The sequence below is a fragment of the Mus caroli genome, unplaced genomic scaffold (genome assembly GCF_978045245.1).
Source record: "Mus caroli unplaced genomic scaffold, Mus_caroli_1 scaffold_6, whole genome shotgun sequence".
NCBI lineage: Eukaryota > Metazoa > Chordata > Mammalia > Rodentia > Muridae > Mus > Mus caroli.
The window spans coordinates 35,281,389-35,306,971 of NW_028227261.1; the positions used below are offsets into that span (position 1 = coordinate 35,281,389).

General features: G+C 43.0%; 1 protein-coding gene across 1 annotated transcript; it reads left to right on the forward strand.

The window, feature by feature from the left end:
• Positions 1-18,607: 18,607 nt before the first annotated feature.
• Positions 18,608-25,042, forward strand: LOC110288007 (palmitoyl-protein thioesterase 1-like). Its single transcript, XM_021154470.2, has 3 exons — positions 18,608-18,740; positions 24,168-24,265; positions 24,923-25,042. Exons 1-3 carry the CDS (start codon positions 18,608-18,610, stop codon positions 25,040-25,042), a joined length of 351 nt encoding a protein of 116 aa, XP_021010129.2.
• Positions 25,043-25,583: the final 541 nt, after the last annotated feature.

Genomic DNA, 25,583 nt, shown 5'->3' on the forward strand with positions numbered 1-25,583 from the left:
AAAATAACCTTGAACTTCAAATCCTCCTCCCTCTGCCTTCCAAGTGCTAAGACCATATGTGTGCACACCTTCTCTAACTTATACAGTAATGGGTTCCTACCCAGAGCCTGCTGCACACTGACCAAGCACTCTATCAGAGGGGCTACTCTCCAGACACATGTGGCCTTGAAGCTTGTTAGCACCTGATAGAGCTGAACAAGAAGAGTTCTTTTGTCTGTTATTGGTGAGGTTGCATGTTATATCATGTTCACCATTTTCAATGCACAATTCTGTAAGTATTGTTGAGTCTGTGCACAACTGAATCAACTACATCTTCTGCCTAGTTTCAGAACTTGTCATCACCCAGAAAAACGTCCCTTCATATGGATTAAGTCATTGTTTCCGACAGGTCAGAGTGGGGACCACGGGGGCAGACGGCTTCTGGGACAGGCAGGAGCCACAGAGCCGCTGAGGCAGCACCCTTTTGGGGCCGCAGACTTCCGGCACCCTCCCAGCCGGAGGACAGAGACCTGCCCTGCAGAGAGCGCCATCTTGGCTCCGGGACTCCGCCGAACTTAGTCTACAGGTTAGAGTGAGGACCACAGAGGCAGACAGCTTCTGGGACAGGCGGGAGCCACAGAGCCGCTGAGGCAGCACCCTTTTGGGGCCGCAGACATCCGGCACCCTCCCAGTCGGAGGACAGTGACCTGCCCTGCAGGGAGCGCCATCTTGGCTCCGGGACTCCGCCGAGCTTAGTCTCTACAGGTCAGAGTGGGGACCACGGGGGCAGACGGCTTCTGGGACAGGCAGGAGCCACAGAGCCGCTGAGGCAGCACCCTTTTGGGGCCGCAGACTTCCGGCACCCTCCCAACCGGAGGACAGAGACCTGCCCTGCAGAGAGTGCCATCTTGGCTCCGGGACTCCGCCGAACTTAGTCTACAGGTTAGAGTGAGGACCACAGAGGCAGACAGCTTCTGGGACAGGCGGGAGCCACAGAGCCGCTGAGGCAGCACCCTTTTGGGGCCGCAGACATCCGGCACCCTCCCAGTCGGAGGACAGTGACCTGCCCTGCAGGGAACGCCATCTTGGCTCCGGGACTCCGCCGAGCTTAGTCTCTACAGGTCAGAGTGGGGACCACGGGGGCAGACGGCTTCTGGGACAGGCGGGAGCCACAGAGCTGCTGAGGCAGCACCCTTTAGGGGCCTCAGACATCCGGCACCCTCCCAGTCGGAGGACAGTGACCTGCCCTGCAGGGAGCGCCATCTTGGCTCCGGGACTCCACCGAACTTAGTCTGTACAGGTCAGAGTGAGGACCACAGAGGCAGACAGCTTCTGGGACAGGCGGGAGCCACAGAACCGCTGAGGCAGCACCCTTTTGGGGCCGCAGACATCCGGCACCCTCCCAGTCGGAGGACAGTGACCTGCCCTGCAGGGAGCGCCATCTTGGCTCCGGGACTCCGCCGAACTTAGTCTGTACAGGTCTGCTGACAGAGGATACTCAGAATCCCCAGAAGAACAACCTCTGAACAGAGACAACTATAACAACTCCAGAGATTACCAGATGGCGAGAGGTAAAGGTAAGAATCTTACTAACAGAAACCAAGACCACTCACCATAATCAGGACCCAGCACTCCCACTTCGCCCAGTCCAGGGCACCCCAACACACCTGAAAAACTAGACCTGGATTTAAAAGCATATCTCATGATGATGGTAGAGGACATCAAGAAGGACTTTAAAGAACTACAGGAGAACATGGCTAAAGAGTTACAAGTCCTTAAAGAAAAACAGGAAAACACAACCAAACTGGTAGAAGTCCTTAAAGAGAAACAGGAAAACACATCCAATCAGATGATGGAAATGAACAAAACCATACTAGACCTAAAAAGGGAAGTAGACACAATAAAGAAAACCCAAAATGAGGCAACACTGGAGATAGAAACCCTAGGAAAGAAATCTGGAACCATAGATGCAAGCATCAGCAACAGAATACAAGAGATGGAAGAGAGAATCTCAGGTGCAGAAGATTCCATAGAGAACATGGGCACAACAATCAAGGAAAATGGAAAATGCAAAAAGATCCTAACTCAAAACATCCAGGAAATACAGGACACAATGAGAAGACCAAACCTACGGATAATAGGAGTGGATGAGAATGAAGATTTTCAACTCAAAGGACCAGCAAACATCTTCAACAAAATTATAGAAGAAAACTTCCCAAATCTAAAGAAAGAGATGCCCATGAACATACAAGAAGCCTACAGAACTCCAAATAGGCTGGACCAGAAAAGAAATACCTCCCGACACATAATAATCAGAACAACAAATGCACTAAATAAAGATAGAATACTAAAAGCAGTAAGAGAAAAAGGCCAAGTAACATATAAAGGCAAGCCTATCAGAATTACACCAGACTTTTCACCAGAGACTATGAAAGCTAGAAGATCCTGGACAGATGTTATACAGACACTAAAAGAACACAAATTCCAGCCCAAGCTACTATACCCAGCCAAACTCTCAATTAACATAGATGGAGAAACCAAAGTATTCCACGACAAAGCCAAATTCACACATTATCTCTCCACGAATCCAGCCCTTCAAAGGATAATAACAGAAAAAAACCAATACAAGGACAGGAACCACGCCCTAGAAACAACAAGAAGGTAATCCCTCAACAAACCTAAAAGAAGACAGCCACAAGAACAGAATGCCAACTTTAACAACAAAAATAACAGGAAACAACAATTACTTTTCCTTAATATCTCTTAATATCAATGGACTCAACTCCCCGATAAAAAGACATAGACTAACAAACTGGCTACACAAACAAGACCCAACATTTTGCTGCTTACAAGAAACTCATCTCAGAGAAAACGATAGACACTACCTCAGAATGAAAGGCTGGAAAACAATTTTCCAAGCAAATGGTCTGAAGAAACAAGCTGGAGTAGCCATTCTAATATCAGATAAGATTGACTTCCAACCCAAAGTCATCAAAAAAGACAGGGAGGGGCACTTCATACTCATCAAAGGTAAAATCCTCCAAGAGGAACTATCAATCCTGAATATCTATGCTCCAAATACAAAGGCAGCCTCATTCATTAAAGAAACTTTAGTAAATCTCAAAGCACACATTGCACCTCATACAATAATAGTGGGAGACTTCAACACACCACTTTCACCAATGGACAGATCATGGAAACAGAAACTAAACAGGGACACAGTGAAACTAACAGAAGTTATGGATCAAATGGATCTGGCAGATATCTACAGAACATTTTACCCTAAAACAAAAGGATACACCTTCTTCTCAGCACCTCATGGTACCTTCTCCAAAATTGACCACGTAATTGGGCACAAAACAGGACTCAACAGATACAAAAACATTGAAATTGTCCCATGCATCCTATCAGATCACCATGGACTAAGGCTGATCTTCAATAACAAAATAAATAATAGAAAGCCAACCTTCACGTGGAAACTGAACAACACTCTTCTCAATGATACCTTGGTCAAGGAAGGAATAAAGAAAGAAATTAAGGACTTTTTAGAGTTCAATGAAAATGAAGCCACAACATACCCAAACTTATGGGACGCAATGAAAGCATTTCTAAGAGGAAAACGCATAGCTCTGAGTGCCTCCAAAAGGAAACTAGAGAGAGCACACATTAGCAGCTTGACAACACACCTAAAAGCACTAGAACAAAAGGAAGCAAATTCACCCAAGAGGAGTAGACGGCAGGAAATAATCAAACTCAGGGGTGAAATCAACCAAGTGGAAACAAGAAAAACTATTCAAAGAATCAACCAATCAAGGAGCTGGTTCTTTGAGAAAATCAACAAGATAGATAAACCCTTAGCCAGACTCACTAGAGGGCACAGGGAAAGCATCCGAATTAACAAAATCAGAAATGAAAAAGGAGACATAACAACAGATCCTGAAGACATCCAAAACACCATCAGATCCTTCTACCAAAGGCTATACTCAACAAACCTGGAGAACCTGGATGAAATGGAGAAGTTCCTAGACAGATACCAGGTACCAAAGTTGAATCAAGATCAGGTTAATGATCTAAACAGCCCTATATCCCCCAAAGAAATAGAAGCAGTCATTAATAGTCTCCCAACCAAAAAAAGCCCAGGACCAGATGGGTTTAGTGCAGAGTTCTATCAGACCTTCAAAGAAGATCTAATCCCAGTTCTTCACAAACTATTCCACAAAATAGAAACAGAAGGTACTCTACCCAACTCATTCTATGAAGCCACAATTACTCTGATACCTAAACCACAAAAAGACCCAACAAAGATAGAAAACTTCAGACCAATATCCCTTATGAATATTGATGCAAAAATCCTCAATAAAATTCTTGCTAACCGAATCCAAGAACACATCAAAACAATCATCCATCCTGACCAAGTAGGTTTCATCCCAGGGATGCAGGGATGGTTCAATATACGGAAATCCATCAACGTAATCCAGTATATAAACAAACTCAAAGACAAAAACCACATGGTCATCTCGTTAGATGCGGAAAAAGCATTTGACAAGATCCAACACCCATTCATGATAAAAGTCTTGGAAAGATCAGGAATTCAAGGCCCATACCTAAACATGATAAAAGCAATCTACAGCAAACCAGTAGCCAACATCAAAGTAAATGGTCAGAAGCTTGAAGCAATCCCTCTAAAATCAGGGACTAGACAAGGCTGTCCACTTTCTCCATACCTATTCAACATTGTACTTGAAGTCCTAGCCAGAGCAATTCGACAACAAAAGGAGATCAAAGGGATACAAATTGGAAAAGATGAAGTCAAAATATCACTTTTTGCAGATGATATGATAGTATATATAAGTGACCCTAAAAATTCCACCAGAGAACTCCTAAGCCTGATAAACAGCTTCGGTGAAGTAGCTGGATATAAAATTAACTCAAACAAATCAATGGCCTTTCTCTACACAAAGAATAAACAGGCTGAGAAAGAAATTAGGGAAACAACACCCTTCTCAATAGTCACAAATAATATAAAATATCTTGGCGTGACTCTAACTAAGGAAGTGAAAGATCTGTATAATAAAAACTTCAAGTCTCTGAAGAAAGAAATTATAGAAGATCTCAGAAGATGGAAAGATCTCCCATGCTCATGGATTGGCAGGATCAACATTGTAAAAATGGCTATCTTGCCAAAAGCAATCTACAGATTCAATGCAATCCCCATCAAAATTCCAAATGAATTCTTCAACGAATTAGAAAGTGCAATCTGCAAATTCATCTGGAATAACAAAAAACCTAGGATAGCAAAAACTCTTCTCAAGGATAAAAGAACCTCTGGTGGAATCACCATGCCGGACCTAAAGCTCTACTACAGAGCAATTGTGATAAAAACTGCATGGTACTGGTATAGTGACAGACAAATAGACCAATGGAATAGAATTGAAGACCCAGAAATGAACCCACACACCTACGGTCACTTGATCTTCGACAAGGGAGCTAAAAACATCCAGTGGAAGAAAGACAGCATTTTCAACAAATGGTGCTGGCACAACTGGTTGTTAACATGTAGAAGAATGCGAATCGATCCATTCCTATCTCCTTGTACTAAGGTCAAGTCTAAGTGGATCAAGGAACTTCACATAAAACCAGAGACACTGAAACTTATAGAGGAGAAAGTGGGGAAAAGCCTTGAAGATATGGGCACAGGGGAAAAATTCCTGAATAGAACAGTAATGGCTTGTGCTGTAAGATCGAGAATTGACAAGTGGGACCTCATGAAACTACAAAGCTTCTGCAAGGCTAAAGACACCATCAATAAGACAAAAAAACCACCAACAGATTGGGAAAGGATCTTCACCTATCCTAAATCAGATAAGGGACTAATATCCAATATATATAAAGAACTCAAGAAGGTGGACTCCAGAAAGTCAAATAACCCCATTAAAAAATGGGGCTCAGAACTGAACAAAGAATTCTCGCCTGAGGAATACCGAATGGCAGAGAAACACCTGAAAAAATGTTCAACATCCTTAATCATCAGGGAAATGCAAATCAAAACAACCCTGAGATTCCACCTCACACCAGTCAGAATGGATAAGATCAAAAATTCAGGTGACAGCAGTTGCTGGCGAGGATGTGGAGAAAGAGGAACACTCCTCCATTGTTGGTGGGATTGCAAGCTTGTACAACCACTCTGGAAATCAGTCTGGCGGTTCCTCAGAAAATTGGACATAGTACTACCGGAGGATCCAGCAATACCTCTCCTGGGCATATATCCAGAAGATGTCCCAACCGGTAAAAAGGACACATGTTCCACTATGTTCATAGCAGCCCTATTTATAATAGCCAGAAGCTGGAAAGAACCCAGATGTCCCTCAACAGAGGAATGGATACAGAAATTATGGTACATTTACACAATGGAGTACTACTCAGCTATTAAAAAGAATGAATTTATGAAATTCCTAGCCAAATGGATGGACCTGGAGGGCATCATCTTGAGTGAAGTAACACAATCACAAAAGAACTCACACAATATGTATTCACTGATAAGTGGATATTAGCCCAAAACTTAGGATACCCAAGATTTAAGATACAATTTGCTAAACGCATGAAACTTAAGAAGAATGAAGACCAAAGTGTGGACACTGTGCACCTTCTCAGAATTGGGAACAAAACACCCAGGGAAAGAGTTACAGAGACAAAGTTCGTAGTGGTGATGAAAGGATGGACCATTTAGAGACTGCCGTATCCAGGGATCCATCCCATAATCAACTTCTAAACGCTGACACCATTGCATACACTAGCAAGATTTTGCTGAAAGGACCCAAATATAGCTGTCTCTTGTGAGACGATGCTGGGGCCTAGCAAACACAGGAGTGGATGTTCACAGTCAGCTATTGGATGTATCACAGGGCTCCCAATGGAGAAGCTAGAGTAAGTACCCAAGGAGCTAAAGGGATCTGCAACCCTATTGTTGGAACAACATGATGTACTAACTAGAACCCCGGAGCTCTTGTCTCTAGCTGCATATGTATCGAAAGATGGCCTAGTCAGCCATCAATGGAAAGAGAGGCCCATTGGACTTGCAAACTTTATATGCCCCAATATAGGGGAATGCCAGGGCCAAAAGAATGGGAATGGGTGGATAGGGAAGTGGGGGGGCGCTATGGGGGACTTTTGGGATAGCATTGGAAACGTAATTGAGGAAAATATGTAATAAAAATATTAAAAAAAAAAAAGAAAAAAAAAAGTCATTGTTTCCCTCCCCTCCTGACTCCTGATAACCTCCACATAAATTCGATGCTTCTTCTAGGTGTTAGTCTATACATAACATGTAAAATGATTCCCATAATTTATGTCATTTATGGAGGATTATTATTTTCTTAAATATTTATTTATTTATTATATGTAAGTACACTCTAGCTGTCTTCAGACACCCCAGATGAGGGCATTACAGAGGGCTGTGAGCCACCATGTGGTTGCTGAGATTTAAACTCTTGAACTTCAGGAGAGCATTCAGGGCTTTTAACCACTGAGCCATCTCTCCAACCCTGTGGAGAATTATTTTATACAATATGCTTTGAGGTTCACCCAGATTTTAGTATATATCAACACTTGATTTCTATTTATGGGTGAATATTATTGCATTAGATAGATAGATAGATAGATAGATAGATAGATAGATAGATAGATAGATAGATAGATAGATAGATACAGAGGAGGGTGTTTGATCACCTCAAACTGTAGTTACAGAGAGTTATGAGCCACCATGTAGTTACTGAGAAGAACTGTTATTGCTTTAAACTGCTGATCTATTTCTCCAGCCATATTTATTTATTGTGAGAAAAGATCTCACTATTTAGCCCTGATTGGTCTGGAACTCAATTTGTAGACCAGGGTGGTCTTATACTTACAGAGACCTACCTTTCACACTGTCTACAGAATACTGAAAAAAAGACATCCACCACCAGGCAATGTTGAAACTTTTTATCTCTTTTACTGGGAAGAATAGGTGAGTGAGTGATTATGAGAATTAGATTCTCTGGCAGAGAACACAGGTTGGGTTCCCAGCACCCACAGTCAGCTTACAACTGCTGTACCTTCAGCTTCAGAGGATTCTGCACCCTCCCTTGACTCGCCATGCAAATGCCACACAGGTAGAGCGTACATGTAAGCAGGCAACATACACACACACACACACACACACACACACATATAAATTATTATTTTAAAATATTTTGAGAGGCAAGAAGAAATAGTTGATCCCTAAAAGTTGGAGTTATACATGTGCTTGTGTTTACCAAACTATGTCCCTTAATGCTGATACATGGGTCTTCTACAAAATCAATAAATATTCTGGTTGGTTGGTAGGTTGGTTGGTTGGTTGGTTGGTTGGTTGATTGGTTGGTTGGTTGGTTGATTGGTTGGTTGGTTGGTTGAATGGTTGGTTTGGGTTTTGTTTTTTTTCAAGACAGGGCTTCTCTGTGTAATAGTCCTGACTATCCTGGAACTCAATTTTTAGACCAGAGTGACCTCAGTCTCACAGAGATCTGCATATTAAGGGCATGCACCACCACCACCCATGAGCAGTGCATATGCTTCACCATTTAACAATGTGTTCAGTCTCTCCCCAACACACACACACACACACACACACAATTTCTTAATTATACTTCCTAAGTTGTAAGAAACTCAGTTCCCAATGACTAAGCCTTCTCTCCAGGCCCAACATTCACTTCTTTAGCTCCACTGTTCTCATTTCTATTCTAAAACATTTTAGTGGGTCTCTGAGAAATTCACATCATACAACCCAGTCTCACTCCTCTCTTCTTCCCCTCATACCCCCACTACACCCTTATAACCTCACCCTAATAGCAGGGGGGGTGTGGATCTCATTGTTTAAGGTATATTGTGGCACAGTGTGTCTCACAGTACACTGGTTTGTCCACACTTCTTTGCTCACAAACATTCATTGCTATGTCCTTTGGTCTGGTCCAAGGCCTCTGGCTTCTGCTACTCAATCAAGACTGGAACCTAACTGGGACTCCTCTTGGATGTCCTGGTTTTGCTCAGTGTCATGGAGATTCTATACTTTGGGATCTGAAGGACTGGCCCCTTCATTCACTCTAGCAATTCTTGGATGAGATAGACAGTGGGGTGGCACAATTCAAATCCCAGGATCAGGCCCTGATAGCTCTCTGAGCTGGTCATCACTCCAGATCCCCAGCTCTTGTACCTTGGGACTGGCTCACATGCAATCTCCTCATCCAAGGCCAGCTTTACTCCGTTTCCCAGGAGAGGTATAGGGGCTATTCTCACAAACATTGCATGCAGAGTGTGGCATGGCCAATTCTCCCACTCTCATCATACTGGGGCCAGATTTCCCATTTACCATAGTTGGTGAGGGATTAGTAAGGGGAAAAGGGTACCTCTACCTCATGAGCACTGCTGTACAGCAGACAAGAGACAAGGCCAGCTTCCCTGAACTCTACACCTTCGTGCCACTCACATTACTTCCCCTTATCCAGTACCAGTTCAACTCTGCTGCCCAGGTGAGGTGCAGGACACACACGCCTGAGTGCTGAAATAGGTGCGAGACAAGCACAGCTCTCCTGATCTAATGACCTTGAGGTCATGGTCTTACTCTTGGTGCAGGTGGTGAAGATCAAAGTTGGAGGAGGGGATCTCTCACTCGTCCAAACCTCAGAATTGGAGACTAGTGGTGGGCCAGGTCTCCATGCTCATATTGTTGGGATCAGCAAACCTGCAACTCTTGCACTGTGCTGGGTCTGCTCTCCATACTACTGCAGTTGGGTAGTGGCAAGGTGAGTCTCCTGATGTCATGCCCCCAGGTCCAGACCTCTCACAATGTCTGGATAATAGGTGAGGCCAGTTCTGGACAGTCCAGAAACATCAACATGTCTCTGGGTGACAGCACAGGCCAGGACCACAACACTGTCCCAGGTGGCATCACTCTCTATTCACATCAGGCTGTTCCTCACAACCCTTGAGTCTCTAGTTCTCCCTCACTTCATTGTGCCTACATCCTCCTGTTTCTACTTCTCTTCCATTTCTCCACCACTCACTTGCTCTTTTTAATAGTTCATGGAATCTCTGAGTGTCCGTGGTCATCTCAGCAGTGATCTCAGAAGTGCTAAGCCCCACACCAGCATTATGGCAATGGAAGGGGTTTTCTTGGATGTGGTCTATACACCCAGGCCTGTGCAGCACCTATTTTCAGACAGTCTATTCACTGTCAATTTGCTCCCCTGGTTGTAAAGATGCTTGATCAAACTAGACACCAACCCACTTTCCCCTCCACTCATACAGGTCTCCACCCTCCTTCAGGAAAGAGACTCCCCCCATGTACAGCCAGCATGTCCAATCTCATAGTCCCCTACCAGGTCCTATCCAAGGGAAATGTACTTGCTGACCAAACTGCCTCAACAGGGATATTCAGTGGCCTCCACTGAACAAGCAGTTCAAATTCATTTACAAACACACACAAATATAAAAGGGCTTCATGCCTGCTTCCCCCATGTCCCTCTTGCTTAACTCCAGAGGATAAGACATGCTCCTCTTGTGAATTCCTCATTACCACCCCAGCTTTACAGAAGACGGGCACCAACCCCTGAGGTCTTAAGTCCAATTTCTCATGGCAAATTGATATCACCCATATCCCCCAATTTGGTAAACAGAAATATGTTTTTGTCACCATAGATACATATTCAAATTTTATATGGGCTACAGCCCAAACAGGTAAAATCTCAAAAAGGTTGATTCATCATATGCACTCCACCTTTACCATAATGGGATTCCTCAACAGATAACAACTGATAATGGCCCGCTCATCACTAGCTCTCAATTCCAAACCTTCTTCACACACTGGGAAATTACCCATCATACAGGAATTACCCACAGCCCCCAGGGCCAAGGAATAATAGAAAGAACACATCAAAACCTAAAAGCCAAGCTCCTAAACCAAAAGGCATCCACCTATCACTCTAATGTACAATGAATGATGACTTTGACTACCCTAAACATATTTAATATCACCATAACTCCAAACATCCTCCTATCTCCCTCCATTGGCAGATACCAAAATTTGCCCCCCCCCATCCTGGTAATATGGTGACATCCTTTGGACTGAATTTTTGAGGGAAAAGACCCCTTCCTTACAAGAGGAGGGGTTTTGCTTGGGTCTTTCCACAGGACCAGCATAAGCCTATCTGGGTCCTGCCAGAAATGTCCGACACCATCACACCAACCAAGAAGATGGCCTGCCTCTCACTCACAGATCCAGTACAGAAGGGGAGGAGGAGGAGGAGGAGGAGGAGGAGGAGGAGGAGGCAAAGAAAACACCACCCAAGGACAAGATCTCCTGGAAGGACATCCATGACCTGGTGACTGCTGCCCAGGCCATGTGCCCTCCAACCCCCCCTCCTCTATTCTCTTGGCTGTTTTTTGTCATTCTTCAAGCTAACTCTGCTGCTGTCCAGCCTCTCCTTAGCCTCCCCATCACATACCATTGGAGACTCTGTGCTAGGGAAACCTACAAGGGACACAACAAAGTTATAGGGACCCAGGACTGTCCACCTGAAGGATGTTGAACAAGGATTGAGATCCCTTTGTACCGAGATTCCATCTCCACTATGCCCAGCCATTTTCTCTGCTTTCCTTACCAAAACACACGTGAATGTCTCCAGGAGGTCTCCACATATGGAGGTTACAGATACTGGAGCTGCAGAATGGAATCCACCAGTATTGGTAACACCATGCTCACCAACATTAAAACTCATTCTCTGCTTCCTATCAGCGATTCATGGGATAAAAGTTGGAAGACTGGACTCATGGGTAAACTAACTGAATGGCTATGCCAAATAACCAGTAACTGACCTGCACATCTTCTGTGAGCTTATCCCTATCACCAAATCAGCCTTTACCCATGCTAATATTATTCAACAGAAAAATCACTATCAGAAGGAGCTGTGAGCTACCCTCTTCTGGCTACAGTACATTCAATATGCAGCTGACCTCCTTCCCTTAACAATATACCCCAACTCCTCCCAGTGCTTTTTCTTGGCTTCTCTCTCCCAACAATCATTAGCAAGTGTTCCCATTAATATTTCTCTTTAACAGATTCAATGCAATCCCCACCAAAATTCCAACTCAATTCTTCAACGAATTAGAAAGAGCAATCTGCAAATTCATCTGGAATAACAAAAAACCTAGGATAGCAAAAACTCTTCTCAAGGATAAAAGAACCTCTGGTGGAATCACCATGCCTGGCCTAAAGCTTTACTACAGAGCAATTGTGATAAAAACTGCATGGTACTGGTATAGTGACAGACAAGTAGACCGATGGAATAGAATTGAAGACCCAGAAATGAACCCACACATCTATGGTCACTTGATCTTCGACAAGGGAGCTAAAACCATCCAGTGGAAGAAAGACAGCATTTTCAACAAATGGTGCTGGCACAACTGGTGGTTATCACGTAGAAGAATGCGAATTGATCTATTCCTATCTCCTTTTACTAAGGTCAAATCTAAGTTGATGAAGGAACTCCACATAAAACCAGAGACACTGAAACTTATAGAGAAGAAAGTGGGGAAAAGCCTTGAAGATATGGGCACAGGGGGAAATTTCCTGAATAGAACAGCAATGGCTTGTGCTGTAAGATCGAGAATTGACAAATAGGACCTCATGAAATTGCAAAGCTCCTGCAAGGCAAAAGACACCGTCAATAAGACAAAAAGGCCACCCACAGATTGGGAAAGGATCTTTACCTATCCTAAATCAGATAGGGGACTAATATCCCATATATATAAAGAACTCAAGAAGGTGGACTCCAGAAAATCAAATAACCCCATTAAAAAATGGGGCTCAGAGCTAAACAAAGAATTCTCAACTGAGGAATAAGGAATGGCAGAGAAGCACCTGAAAAAATGCTCAGCATCCTTAATCATCAGAGAAATGCAAATCAAAACAACCCTGAGATTCCATCTCACACCAGTCAGAATGTCTAAGATCAAAAATTCAGGTGACAGCAGATGCTGGGGAGGATGTGGAGAAAGAGGAACACTCCTTCATTGTTGGTGGGATTGCAAGCTTGTACAACCACTCTGGAAATCAGTCTGGTGGTTCCTCAGAAAATTGGACATAGTACTACCGGAGGATCCCGCAATACCTCTCCTGAGCATATATCCAGAAGATGTCTCAACAGGTAAGAAGGACACATGCTCCACTATGTTCATAGCAGCCTTATTTATAATAGCCAGAAGCTGGAAAGAACCCAGATGCCCCTCAACAGAGGAATGGATACAAAAAATGTGGTACATTTACACAATGGAGTACTACTCAGCTATTAAAAAGAATGAATTTATGAAATTCCTAGGCAAATGGATGGACCTGGAGGGCATCATCCTGAGTGAGGTAACACAATCACAAAAGAACACAAATGATATGTACTCACTGATAAGTGGATATTAGCCCAGAAACTTAGTATACCTGAGATATAAGAGACAATTTGTAAAACACATGAAACTGAAGAAGATCGAAGACCAAAGTGTGGACACTGTGCCCCTTCCTAGAATTGGAAACAATCACCCATGGAAGGAGTTACAGAGACAAAGTTTGGAGCTGAGACAAAAGGATAGACCATCTAGAGACTGCCGTATCCATGGATCCATCCCATAATTGGCCTCCAAACAATGACACCATTGCATACACTAGCAAGCGTTTGCTGAAAGGACCCTGATATAGCTGTCTCTTGTGAGACTATGCCGGGGCCTAGCAAACACAGAAGTGGATGCTCACAGTCAGCTATTGGATGGTTCACAGGGTCCCCAATGGAGGAGCTAGAGAAAATATCCAAGGAAATAAAGAGATCTGCAACCCTATAGGTGGAACAACATTATGCACTAACCAGTACCCCGGAGCTCTTGACTCTAGCTGCATATGTATCAAAAGATGGCCTATTAGGCCGTCACTGGAAAGAGAGGCCCATTGGACACTCAAACTTTATATGCCCCAGTACAGGGAAATGCCAGGGCAAAAAGGTGGGAATGGGTGTGTAGGGGAGTGGGGGGAGGGTATGGGAGAATTTTGGGATAGCATTGAAAATGTAATTGAGGAAAATACGTAATAAAAAAATATATTTAAAAAATTCCCTTTATGACCTCCGTGGAACCCTATCCAGAAGAAAGCACAGGACATTCCTCTCTTTGACTTACCTTTGCCTTGTAGGACACTCCTCAAAACCCCATCTTACATGTGTGTCCATGACATCAGCATCACCTAATCAGTATCACCAAATCCTGCCCTCCTCTGGTGCAAAGGCACTACAGGTGCCTGTATTAACCCCCCTTCTCGAGGCTCTTGCACCTCCACGTGATAATTGTTGCCCAAGTTTATCTCTATAAACCTGAAGAACTCATTTTACAAATGGGAGAAAGCTGAAAGAAGAGAAAGATCTTCATCCCTCTGCTCATTGGACTAGGCCTTGCTGTCTCACTGGGTGCAACAGGAAGTGCTGGAGCAGCCCTCATCCAAACACAACATCTAGCCAGTGACTTCCAAAACAAGCTTGACCAGGCAATGGCTTCTTCTACAGACAGTCAGATAACCTCCTTAGCAGGAGTTGCTCTCCAAAACCAGTGAGACCTGGACTTATTGACCACTGAACCACTTATTGACCACTGACCACTGTGTTTTGCTGGGGGAGAAATGTTGCTTTTATGTCAACAAATCTGGGCTGGTAAAAGAAGATATACAAATGTTCAAATTTGTATTTGGGGACCTGATGGGTGGTAATTTCCACCTACATTGTAAGGAAGGTGTTTGATCATGTCTCCTGGACCCCTGGCTCCTGTCGAAGTTACTGCCCCCACAACCCCTGCAGGAGAGGTGTGTAGCTATCAGTCACTTAGGAGCAACAACAAGCCTTCCCACAAGCAAATAAGGTTTCCTCCAGCTCTCAGTCCAAGCCAATGAAAGGTACCTGCTGTTGAACCCTGAATCACCCACAAGACTGTATATAAATCCTATCCAGGGAATTAAAGGTGTGCAAGAACTACTGCATCCCATCATCTGAGTCCTTTGTTCCAAGAGCTGTAACAATTGTGAAGAGAACTTCTTTCCCAAAGTGCTACCTGAGGTTCCACTGCACTCCTCACTGAATAGTCAGCTTCTATTCAGCCCAGCCCAACCCAACACAACTCAGTGCTGAGTGGCTCAGTGTTACTGAGTGACCTGGAAAGCATGGCAGAGACTTTGTCTCCCTGCCAACACTTGCTTCCCTTCACCAAAACGCTTGCACTAGGCCTGGCCAGGAATTTCTATGGAAAAACTCTGGTACCCAATCTCAAAGGTTTTGATCAAGTAGGGAAAAATGAAGTCTTAAAGCTCATAAAATGAAGCAGAGAGGTTTGACCTGCCCACACCAATAAAACGTACAGTCTCATGTGATCCTCAGTGAAAACACTTGTGTGTTTTATTCCATGTAGACAGGAACTTTATAAACATTGAAGGGTAGGGTGGGATTGTGGAGTACATGCTTCCCATTGGCTCATTGTGAGAGTCTAGTGATGCTCTATTTGCATGGGGAAGCACTCTAGCTGTTTTCCCTAGGTGACTGATTGTCATGGTCACCCTCAGTGGGATGACAGGGTCACTTATTCTAGAGCAGGTAGAGGTAGACAGGGAGTGGCCCTCAACCTTAACAATTCTGTTAAGAGCAGCTTCTGCTACATTGTAAGCTGAAAATAAATACATGACACCAATGGATGGCTGCAGGGAATGCTCAGATTCTGGTGTTCAGCAAGGGTGTGGTCACTTGGGCCCACGAAAGGCAACTGGATTAACTCCTGGGGAGAGTTAAGAGTTACGAGTTTGTTGACTAACTGAGCTAGGGTGGATTTTCCCAGATCACTATGTCTCCTCCTGTTAGTCTGTCTTCTCTCTTGCTGTTATGATGCCTTGGTGCAGGAGAGTCTGGATCCACCATCAGATTCAGGTCCAATAATTCTAGTGATTTGGTGTAATTTAGGTGAGTGAGGAGTAGATGAGCACAGGGCAGGGATCCACTTCCTTTCACCAAATTGGTTCAATTCTGAAGAGCAAGTGCTATAAAGCATTTCAGATTTTGGGGCTACTTGGTAACAGAGCAGAAGCATCCACGTGTTTTTGATCAATTCCCAGTAAATCTGTGCACTCCTGGTGTTTATGCTGTCTGTCAAAATACCAGCAACTGTGGCATTGCCTGAACCATCTACCACTCAGGCCAGCCTGCCCCTGGAGAGCTGGGCAATGTGCTCAGGCTTTTTTCCAGCACACCTGAATAGAGATCTACCAGGCACCTGCATGTCCTCCATGCAGTTACCTTCCAACAACAACTACACCTGAGTGGGAAACAGACTGAATTTCTCATCTTCATGGAACATGCCTCTCAGTGATGAAACAAAATGTACAGAAATAAGTAAAACATGTCAGACAGTGAGGGTGCACTAAAAACATGCACAAACCTGGAAACAGAGAGAGCCTGAGGTGTAAGCTTGTGCATGGAGAGAGCAAGGTTAGGACAGGATTCCCCTAGACAACTGAGCAGAGCTTAAATGAGGGAATTTGCCATATGAATGTGTGGTCAAAGGAGAAGCAGAGGCAAAGGTCATGAGCCTGGTGTAAACGAAAGGTAAGGATCCCAGTTCTTAGGCTAAGGAGTGGCCAAAAGATAATTTATTTGTAAGTGTCAGTTTAGAAGCTAGGTGTGGTGGTGAACCAAGCATTCAGGAGGATGAGGGAGATGGATCTCCGTGCATTTGATGTGATAAGGTGTGCCTGTCAACGTGGTTAGGTTCAGGTCATCCAGAATGAGGGGGGGTTCAGGGGGCAATGGAAGAGGGAAAAGTTTTGAGGTTAGGTTTCATATTGGGGATCATATAGTCCCATCTTGGTCATCTGAGATTTGTAGAATATGTATGACCTAGTTCCTATTGGTCTGTTCCATGGACCAGCCTCTGCTTGGAGAGGGGTTCAGAGAAAAGAGGTGTTTGGGATCACCAAAAAGAATGACATGAAGTCAAATACTGAATCCAAGCTGATTACCTGTGTTCTGCTTGATCCAGCTTTTTAGGTCTGCTTCTTTCTATGTTCTACTTTCTATCAGGAGGTTTTTCTGTCTATATTCTGCTTCCTTGCTAGTCTAAATGATCTGTCTGTCCATTCCTTGCATGTATGCATGTGTGTGTGCTTGTTTGCATACATGCCTGCATGCATGCTTGTGTGTGTCTTCACTACGCAGTTCCTAAATTTCTCTAGGTACCTCAATAAACACAGTGCCACTCTTTTGTGATACATATCACTCCAGGTTTTCCTTTTTATTTTCTTATGAATCAGAATCCCATGACTAGGAGACACACACACACACACACACATATAAATAAAATAAGAGAATTCAGAGTTCTATATAACTTTGTTAAACACAGACTATAAGATAGTTGGGTGGGATCCTACCTGAAATTAATATTTCTAACATGCCTGACCCTAATCTTTCACTGTCCCAGGCTGATGCTGAACTCAGGAATCTTTCTTCTTTTAGAAACATAAACAACAGTAATAAAAAAAAAAAACTTAGCTGGGTGGTATCCCCTGTAAGCAACACTCCCTTAATCTCTTTATATTTTTCCTAGTAATTGCCTAAAAAGTTGATTCACCACATGGCTGCTTTTTTTTACTTTAGATTCACGAATCCCCTGATAAAACTCATTGTGCATACTTATATTTTGCTTAATTGAGAAATTAATTTCAAACATATGTTTTTAGGGTTCTTTTCCATAGCCTTAAGGGTAGCCCTGACGATTACAACATTTACCATTTTCTGAGATATCACTGCACCCTCAATTCTTAGACATGCACTGGTGTAATCATCACAGAGTCATTAACATTAATAGGAAGGATATTCCTTGGAAGGAAAGAGTCCTTCACTAATAGTGGGACCACAAAATCTGCATATCATTAAAAAACAAGCCTTTTGCCTACAGTAGCCATTGACATTCTCAAAGGCTAACACATGGGCCCTGTTACAGGAGCGGGAACCATGTCACTCTGTCGCCACTAGGGCCAGACTGGGCCAGGTAGGTAAAGGGGAATGATGGCCATATGACTGTTTGGAGTGGAGTGCCAGGAGCTGTTTCTAAGGAGGATTTCAAATGATGCAGTGCAGCATCCTTTATGGTAAGGATTAATTTGGATGAAAGGGGCATTGGTCCTGGGCCAAAATTTTAGTTCTTCTATTTAGAGGGGTACAAACTACATAAGAGCAAAAATCATTCAGACAGCTCTTCTGTGCTGAGACACAGATGAGAGAAAGAGGCACAGTTCAATTCCTTGAGGACCCTTAAATAGTCATATTGAAGTCTTTACTTATAAAATGGAAGCATTGTATAAAGTCCCTAAAGGACAGAGAGCAGCTTTCCAGTCTGTTCTAAGGACAAAATATATACCGGTCAAGTTGATTTTGCTGCAGGGAATGCTCAGACTATGGCACCTGCCCTGCAGGGGCGTGGTCACCTCAATCCCTGCAAGGTACCCTGATTGCCAGGCAGGGACACAAGCACTCATTGATGTCACTGAGCTAAGATGGTGTTACCTTGCTCCCTGTGGCTCCTTTCTGTCTGTCTTCTGTCTTGGTGTTGTGATGCAGTGTTGCCTGTGGCTCTGGACACTGAGTCAGAATCAGTCCCAAAACCTCCAGTGCTCAAGATTGCAATAGGTGAGTGAGGAGTAGATTGGCACAGAGCAGGCAACTCTCTTCCTCTTTGTTGTGGATTCATATCTGCAAAGCCAAAGTTGGAAGGGCCAGGAATTGGGATTTGAGGCTGCTCTACAGTGAAGGAAAGGGACACATATTACTTTGCTAAGCCCTCAGGGAAAGGTGTGTACTGCTGGGTTTTATGTTGTCCTTATTAAAATCCTAGCAGCTGAGACATCAGTCTGCAGCATTTCACAGGCCATCTTGTCGCTGCAATGCTCCCTCAGGGCAGCTCACTGGGGCTTTCACTCCTTCACATCTGAATAGAGATCTACTGCGCAACTGCATGAACTTCACAAAGTTACTTCATAGCATCTGCTACAACTGATCATGAAGTGGTCTTCATCCTTCTGGAACTTTAATCCATAAATCCTGATCCTATACAGTAGCTCTCCTCCCTTTGTATAGTTCCTGGAATATGCCTGGGCCTTCTATCTTTTCACCTATAATAGGAGGAATAGAAAGGAGGGGGGACCATATAAAGAAGTAGGGAAACATGTCAAAAGTGACATAAAGCCTGGAAGAAGATTGAACCTGAGGTGTAAGCTTGTGCTTCTTCTTAGCAAATTAGGGCAGGATTCACGCAAGAATGAAAACTGAGCAGAGCTGAAGTGGATGAGGGAAGATACCATAAGGATGTGTAGACAAAGGAACAGCAAATGGAAAAACCATGAGCTTATTATATGTGTCTAGATGAGTCATAGAGGGAGCAGAGGGATCAAGGGGAGAGAAGCTGGACATACCTACTGGGGCTTTTAAGACTAGTGTAAGAACTGAGAATTGGACTTGGAACTTGTGAGGAGATGGGTATCAGAATGTACCTGCTTTACATTTGAAATAATTGTTCTAAGCCCGTTGTGGTAGTTAGAGCTTGAATATAGCTAGTTTAGGAAAGAAATTCCTCAGCACTCAGGAGGCAGAAGCCGGAGTATCTATGTAAATTTGAGGCCTGCCTGATCTTAACTTCGAGTTCCAGGTCAGCCAAAACTACATGAGGAGGCCTGTCATGTACAGTTAAAATTAAAATAAAATCTAAGTGTTGTTCTATTTGTGACAATAGATGGTCATGCAGGCCCTTCCAGTGATCACTGAAACACAGCTGTGGCTGTGATCTGTGGAGAGAAGTCATCATTAAAAAATGGGGTTGAGAGACAGTCAACTGAGATCACAAAGAAGTCTGATTCTTGTCAACAAAGAAAACAGGTGTTTTCTCATGTTTCTTGATAGACTCCCTGGATTTACTCCTGTTGCTAGTCAGTTGTTTTACTCTTTCCTCCTATGATACCTGAAAAGGAACAAGAGCCAGGCACATTCCAAGAACTAAAGAAAAGGAAGAGGGAGACTATATAGTGTCAGGATATATGGATTAAAGGTATGACAACCTGTCTGTCTTGTCCCACAATTATCCTCATTTCTGTTGTAATTCTGTGTTAAGAAAAGATTGTAGATGTCACAAGAGCTGCAAAGGGAAACTGCAGATCTTAAACTCCAGAGATGCCTGTGACTCAGAGCTGTACAGTGACAGGTGTTTGGTAACATGAAGTAGGGGGAAGTGGTGGGACTTTGACATATTTGAGAGTGGCAGCAAAGGTTTAGATTTGGCCTGAGAGCTGAAGGGGGAGAGATGATACCACAGCTTTTGACTAGGACAATTTGAAAGTGAAGTTGTTTTACCAAGGTGGGATAGCTTGGAGGGTGAGCATATCTGAGACATTCTCTCTCTCTCTCTCTCTCTCTCTCTCTCTCTCTCTCTCTCTCTCTCTCTCTCTGTGTGTGTGTGTGTGTGTGTGTGTGTGTGTGTGTGTGTGTGTGTGCACGCACACGCATTTCAACACATGAAAGAATCAGAATATTTCTTTTTTTTTTATTTTTTATTAGGTATTCAGAATATCTATGGAGTCAATTCTTTCCTTCACACATGTGGATTCCAGGGAATAAACTCAGAACATTATGCTTGGTAGTAAAAGTCTTTACTCTTTGTTACACTACAACTTGGCTACAGTCTTCTTTTATATCATATAGCCTGAGGTAACCTAGAATCCTCTGTGTAGCCAAGGATTCCCTTGATCTCCTACTTCCCAAGTGTTGGGTTTAACATGCATCATATGCCTAGCGAACTTGGATTTTGTAGACAGTGTCTCATATAGCATGGGTTGTCCTTTATCTTGATATATAGTATAGAATTCCTTTTTTCCTTTTTCTTTCTCTCTATTTTATTTAAATTTGTTATTTTATTTTAAGGCAAGGTCTCACTGTGTAGCCACAGCTTTCTTGGTGTTCAATATGTAGTCCAGGCTAGCCTCAAATCCGCATTGATCCCCTTGCCTCCTCCTTCTTAGTGCTGCCAATACAGGTGCCACAAGTCCAGAGTTCTGAAGGTAATTTTGGAATCCTGCTCCTCTTGTGCTTTCCAAGTTGTATGGCTACTGAAAATGGTATCACTATCACCAGATCATTGTATTTTCTGGGGGAAGGGCACTGTGTTTTAAAACCAGGCACACTGGTGTGTATTCTAGGCTAATGAGAACACAGGATCCCTTTGTCCCACATCTGGTGTAATGGGATGTTGGCATGTGATGGCACACCCAATTTACAAATCAGTCAATCTTGTTACCTTTTTACACAACTGGCCAGTGCTACAGAGGTATTTGCACAGGTGAGAAATTGAGTTCAGATCTACAGATCTGGGGCTAATTTAAAGTCCTGTCACAGGGTGAAATCATCCCAGGAGTGACTATGCCAGGAGTCGGGACACACAGGTTTTGGAGAAAGAATAGCCAACCAAAACACAGCCCAGGACAGAGGCAGTGAGGGAACTGCCTGTGGGGTGTAGGGAGGTCAGGAGAGCTCAATGTCCTGAAAGCCACTGAGAAATGTTCCCTGAAGAAGGAAACAAGCCAAGTCTGATGGCTCAAACCTATGATCCCAGGAAGAGGTAAATGCCTGCAATTTCAAGGCAAGTGTGGATTATTTAGTCACTACTAAGATTCTTGTGAGTTTCTCCACAGTATTGGATGATACCCTAAATGAAAAAATAATAACAACAATAACAACAAAAAATTATGCTAGCACCAAAAAAGTAGATAGCAGTTCATCATAGCACATGTACATAAATCAGTTATGAGCAGCCTGAAAACTGATCAGTGAAATTAGTAAAGTGAAGATTGGTGTCCATTTTAACAAAACAGTTTGAGACTGATGGGTTTTTTTTCAATTTTTTATTAGCTATTTTCCTCAGTTATATTTCAAATGCTATCCCGAAAGTCACCTATACACTTCACACACCCTGCTCCCCTACACACCCTCTTTTATTTCTTGGTCCAGGCCTTCCCATGTATTGGGGCATAAAAAGTTTGCAAGACCAAGGGGCCTCTCTTCCCAATGATGACTGACAGGGCCATCTTCTGCTATATATGCAGCTAGAGATACAAGCTCTGGGGGTACTGGTTAGATCATATTGTTATTCATCCTATAGGGTTGCAGACCCCTTCAGCTTATTGAGTAATTTTTCTAGCTCCTACAGTGGGGACCCTGTATTCCATCCAAGAGATGACTATGAGCATCCACTTCTTTATTTGCCAGCCACTGGCATAGCTGCACTAGAGAGAGCTATATCAGGGTCCTTTCAGCAATATTTTACTGTCTTATGCAATAGTATATGATTTGGTAGCTGACTTAGGGATGGATCCCCAGGTAGGGCAGTCTCTGGATGGTCCATCCTTTCATCTCAGCTCCAAACATTGTCTCTGTAAGTCCTTCCATGGGTATTTTGTTTGCTATTCTAAGGAGGAAGGAAGTATCCATGCATTGGTCTTCCTACCTCTTGGTTTACTTGAGTTTTGCAAATTGTATCTTGGCTATTCTAAGGTTCAGGGCCAATATCCACTTATTAGTTAGTGCAAGATAAGTGAGAGAAGAAAAGGTCTGTGTCTTCAGGAAAGGAACCATGCTGACTCTAGCTGGATTTCTACAGCCTTCTGTGTAGCTGTACTTAGATCTGTTCTATTCCTGTGGCTCTGAGAACCTACAGAGGCCACTATGTTCATAGCCGTATTTATAATAACCAGAAGGTAGAAAAAACTCACATGCCTCTCAACAGAGGAATGGATACAGAATATGTGGTACATTTACACAATGTAGTACTATTCAGCTATTAAAAACAATGGACTCATGAAATTCTTAGACAAATGGATGGATCTGAAGGATATCATTCTAAGTGAGGTGACCAAATCACAAAAAAAAAAAAACACATGATATGCACTCACTGATGAGTGGATATTAGCCCAGAAGCTCGGAATATGCAAGATACAATTCACAAACCATGTGAAATTCATGAAGAAGGAAGACCAAGCATGGACACTTCAGTCCTTCTTAGAAAGGGGAACAAAATACCCATGGAAGGAGTTACAAAGACAAATTTTGGGACAGAGACAGAAGGTATGACATCCAGAAACTGCCCCACCTTGGGATCCATTTCATAAACAACCACCAAACCCAGACATTATTGCAGATGCTAAAAAGAGCTTGCTGACAGGAGCCTAATAAAGCTGTCTTCTGTGAGGCTATGCCAGTGCCTGGCAAATACAGAAATGGATGCTAATAGCCATCCATTAGATGAAGCACAGGGCACCCAATGAAGGAGCTAGAGAAACTACCCAAGGAGCTGAAGGGGTTTTTAGCCCCCTAGGAGGAACAACAGTATGAAAAATAACAGTAACCCCAGAACTCCCAGGGACTAATCCAGGAAAAAGCATACACATGGAGGGACCCATTGCTCCAAATGCATATGTAGCAGAGGCTGTCCTTGTTGGACATCAATGAGAGAAGAGGGCCTTGGTCCTGTGAAGGCTCGATATCCCAGTGTAGGGGAATGCCAGAACAGGGTATCAAGAGTGGATGGGTTGATGAGCAGGCGGGGGGGGGGGGGGGTAGTGGGTTTAAAGGGGTGAAACAAGAAAAGGGGATAACATTTTAAATATAAATAAATAAAATATATAATAAAGAAAAATTATTCTCTTATAAAAACAAGACTCAAGGAATTTTAATATTTTTTCAGTGTATAAATACCAAACTAAGATCTCTTTTTTATATTGTGTTACAATGTCAGATAATAGAAATTCCTGTTCATGGCTAAATAAATATAGCTTAATGGTTAAGAGACCAGATAACCTAGCTTCTGTTGCCAGCACATATGACAGCTTAGAACTGTGTGTGACTCTAGTTGCTGTGGGCCTGAGATTCTCCTCTGGCTTCTGAGGTTACTGCACACAAGAGATGCACAGATATAGAAGTAGGAAAAATACACATACACAAGAATAATACGTTTAATAAATCTTTTAAAAGTAATGTTTTCATTCATATGTTTCCATCATTGATCTTGTTGGTTAGAGATCACTGGAATCGTGGTTTCCATGAAAAACTCTAACGAAACACCAAAATCTGGAACTTATGGCCAGTCTCTACAGGATGGGAAGAATAAGATGAAGGTAAAATGCCAGCTCCTTCCCTCTGGTATTTGCTGAGGGCTTTGAGTGCTATTTGAAAGCTCTACCTTGGAAAACAGATACCCACTGGGTTTGTTTCATTTTGTATTGGGATTCAAGATTTTGTTCTATAGCTCAGACCAATCAGGAACTTGATCTTCCTACCCCAGCCTCCTTAGTGTTGGGATTGCAGGCATGTGCCATCATGCTGGATAACCTAGTGGACATACGATGGTCTCAACCTGTATGAGTTACATTTCTGTTGCTGTGATAAAAAATACCATAATGAAAGGCAACTTATGTAGAGTATATATGGGCTTATGGGTCCAAAGGGATAAGAGTTCATCATGGCAGAAAGGCATGGAAGAAGGTGAGAGAACAACCTTCAACTGTAAGCATGAAACAGGAGAGCAATATGGATGTAAAGCAAGCCTGTGAAGCCTTCAATCCAAACCCCAGTGATATATATCTTCCAGCAAGGATGAACCTCCCCATAACATCCCATGAAATCACCGTCAACTAGGAAACACATGTTAAATAGCTGAGCCAATGGAGGACATATCATTCAAACCCCCAAATACTTTAGTTAGTTTCCCCTGAAAAAAGATCTGGTTACTGAGAGTCCCATCCTTTCATTTCTCACTGCTCCTTTTTTTTTAGGATGTGGAGAAGGAAGTCCTGGATGCTTGTTCCCAACTGTGTCAGAGTCTTGCTCGGAATCCTAAATTGCAGCATGGCTACATTGTTAGGGCACACTTCAAGGAACACCAACTCCTGTAAGTGTTCTTCTATTACATGATGATTCATGGCTTCTTCTATTCACATACATTGACTGTATTCATTTAGAGATCCACCCATATCAATTCAAAGAAGTTTCCTTTAAGATGTTCCTGTAAGTACTGTGGAACTTAAATTATTTGGTTGTTATACATGCATATATATGTGTGTGTGTGTGTGTGTGTGTGTGTATATATATATATATATATATATATATATATATATATATGCAACAGCTGCCTCTCTCTTTCTGTCTCTGTCTCTGTCTCTCTCTGTCTCACTCTATCTCTCGTTACTCACTCTGTGCACATGCGTTAGCATGAGTTGATGTCAGAGGTCAATGTTTATTTTGTCCTCAATTGCTTTGTACTTTACATTTTTATAATACATTTTTGTTTATTTATTCTGTGTGTATGTATGTATGGTTTGTGGAGTTGGTATGGGCACATGTAAGTGCAGTGCTTAGAAAGGCCAGAGGAAAGCATCAGATCACCTCAAGACAGAGTACAGTTGATTGTTAGCTATCCATCCATTATGGTTACTA

Bases quoted from the DNA above. Each gene is read 5' to 3' on its own strand.
- LOC110288007 (XM_021154470.2), top strand. From the start codon at position 18,608: ATGGTGTTACCTTGCTCCCTGTGGCTCCTTTCTGTCTGTCTTCTGTCT. The intron at 18,741-24,167 runs GTGAGTGAGGAG...CTTGTTGGTTAG, and splicing joins AGTGCTCAAGATTGCAATAG to AGATCACTGGAATCGTGGTT. The intron at 24,266-24,922 runs GTAAAATGCCAG...CTTTTTTTTTAG, and splicing joins ATGGGAAGAATAAGATGAAG to GATGTGGAGAAGGAAGTCCT.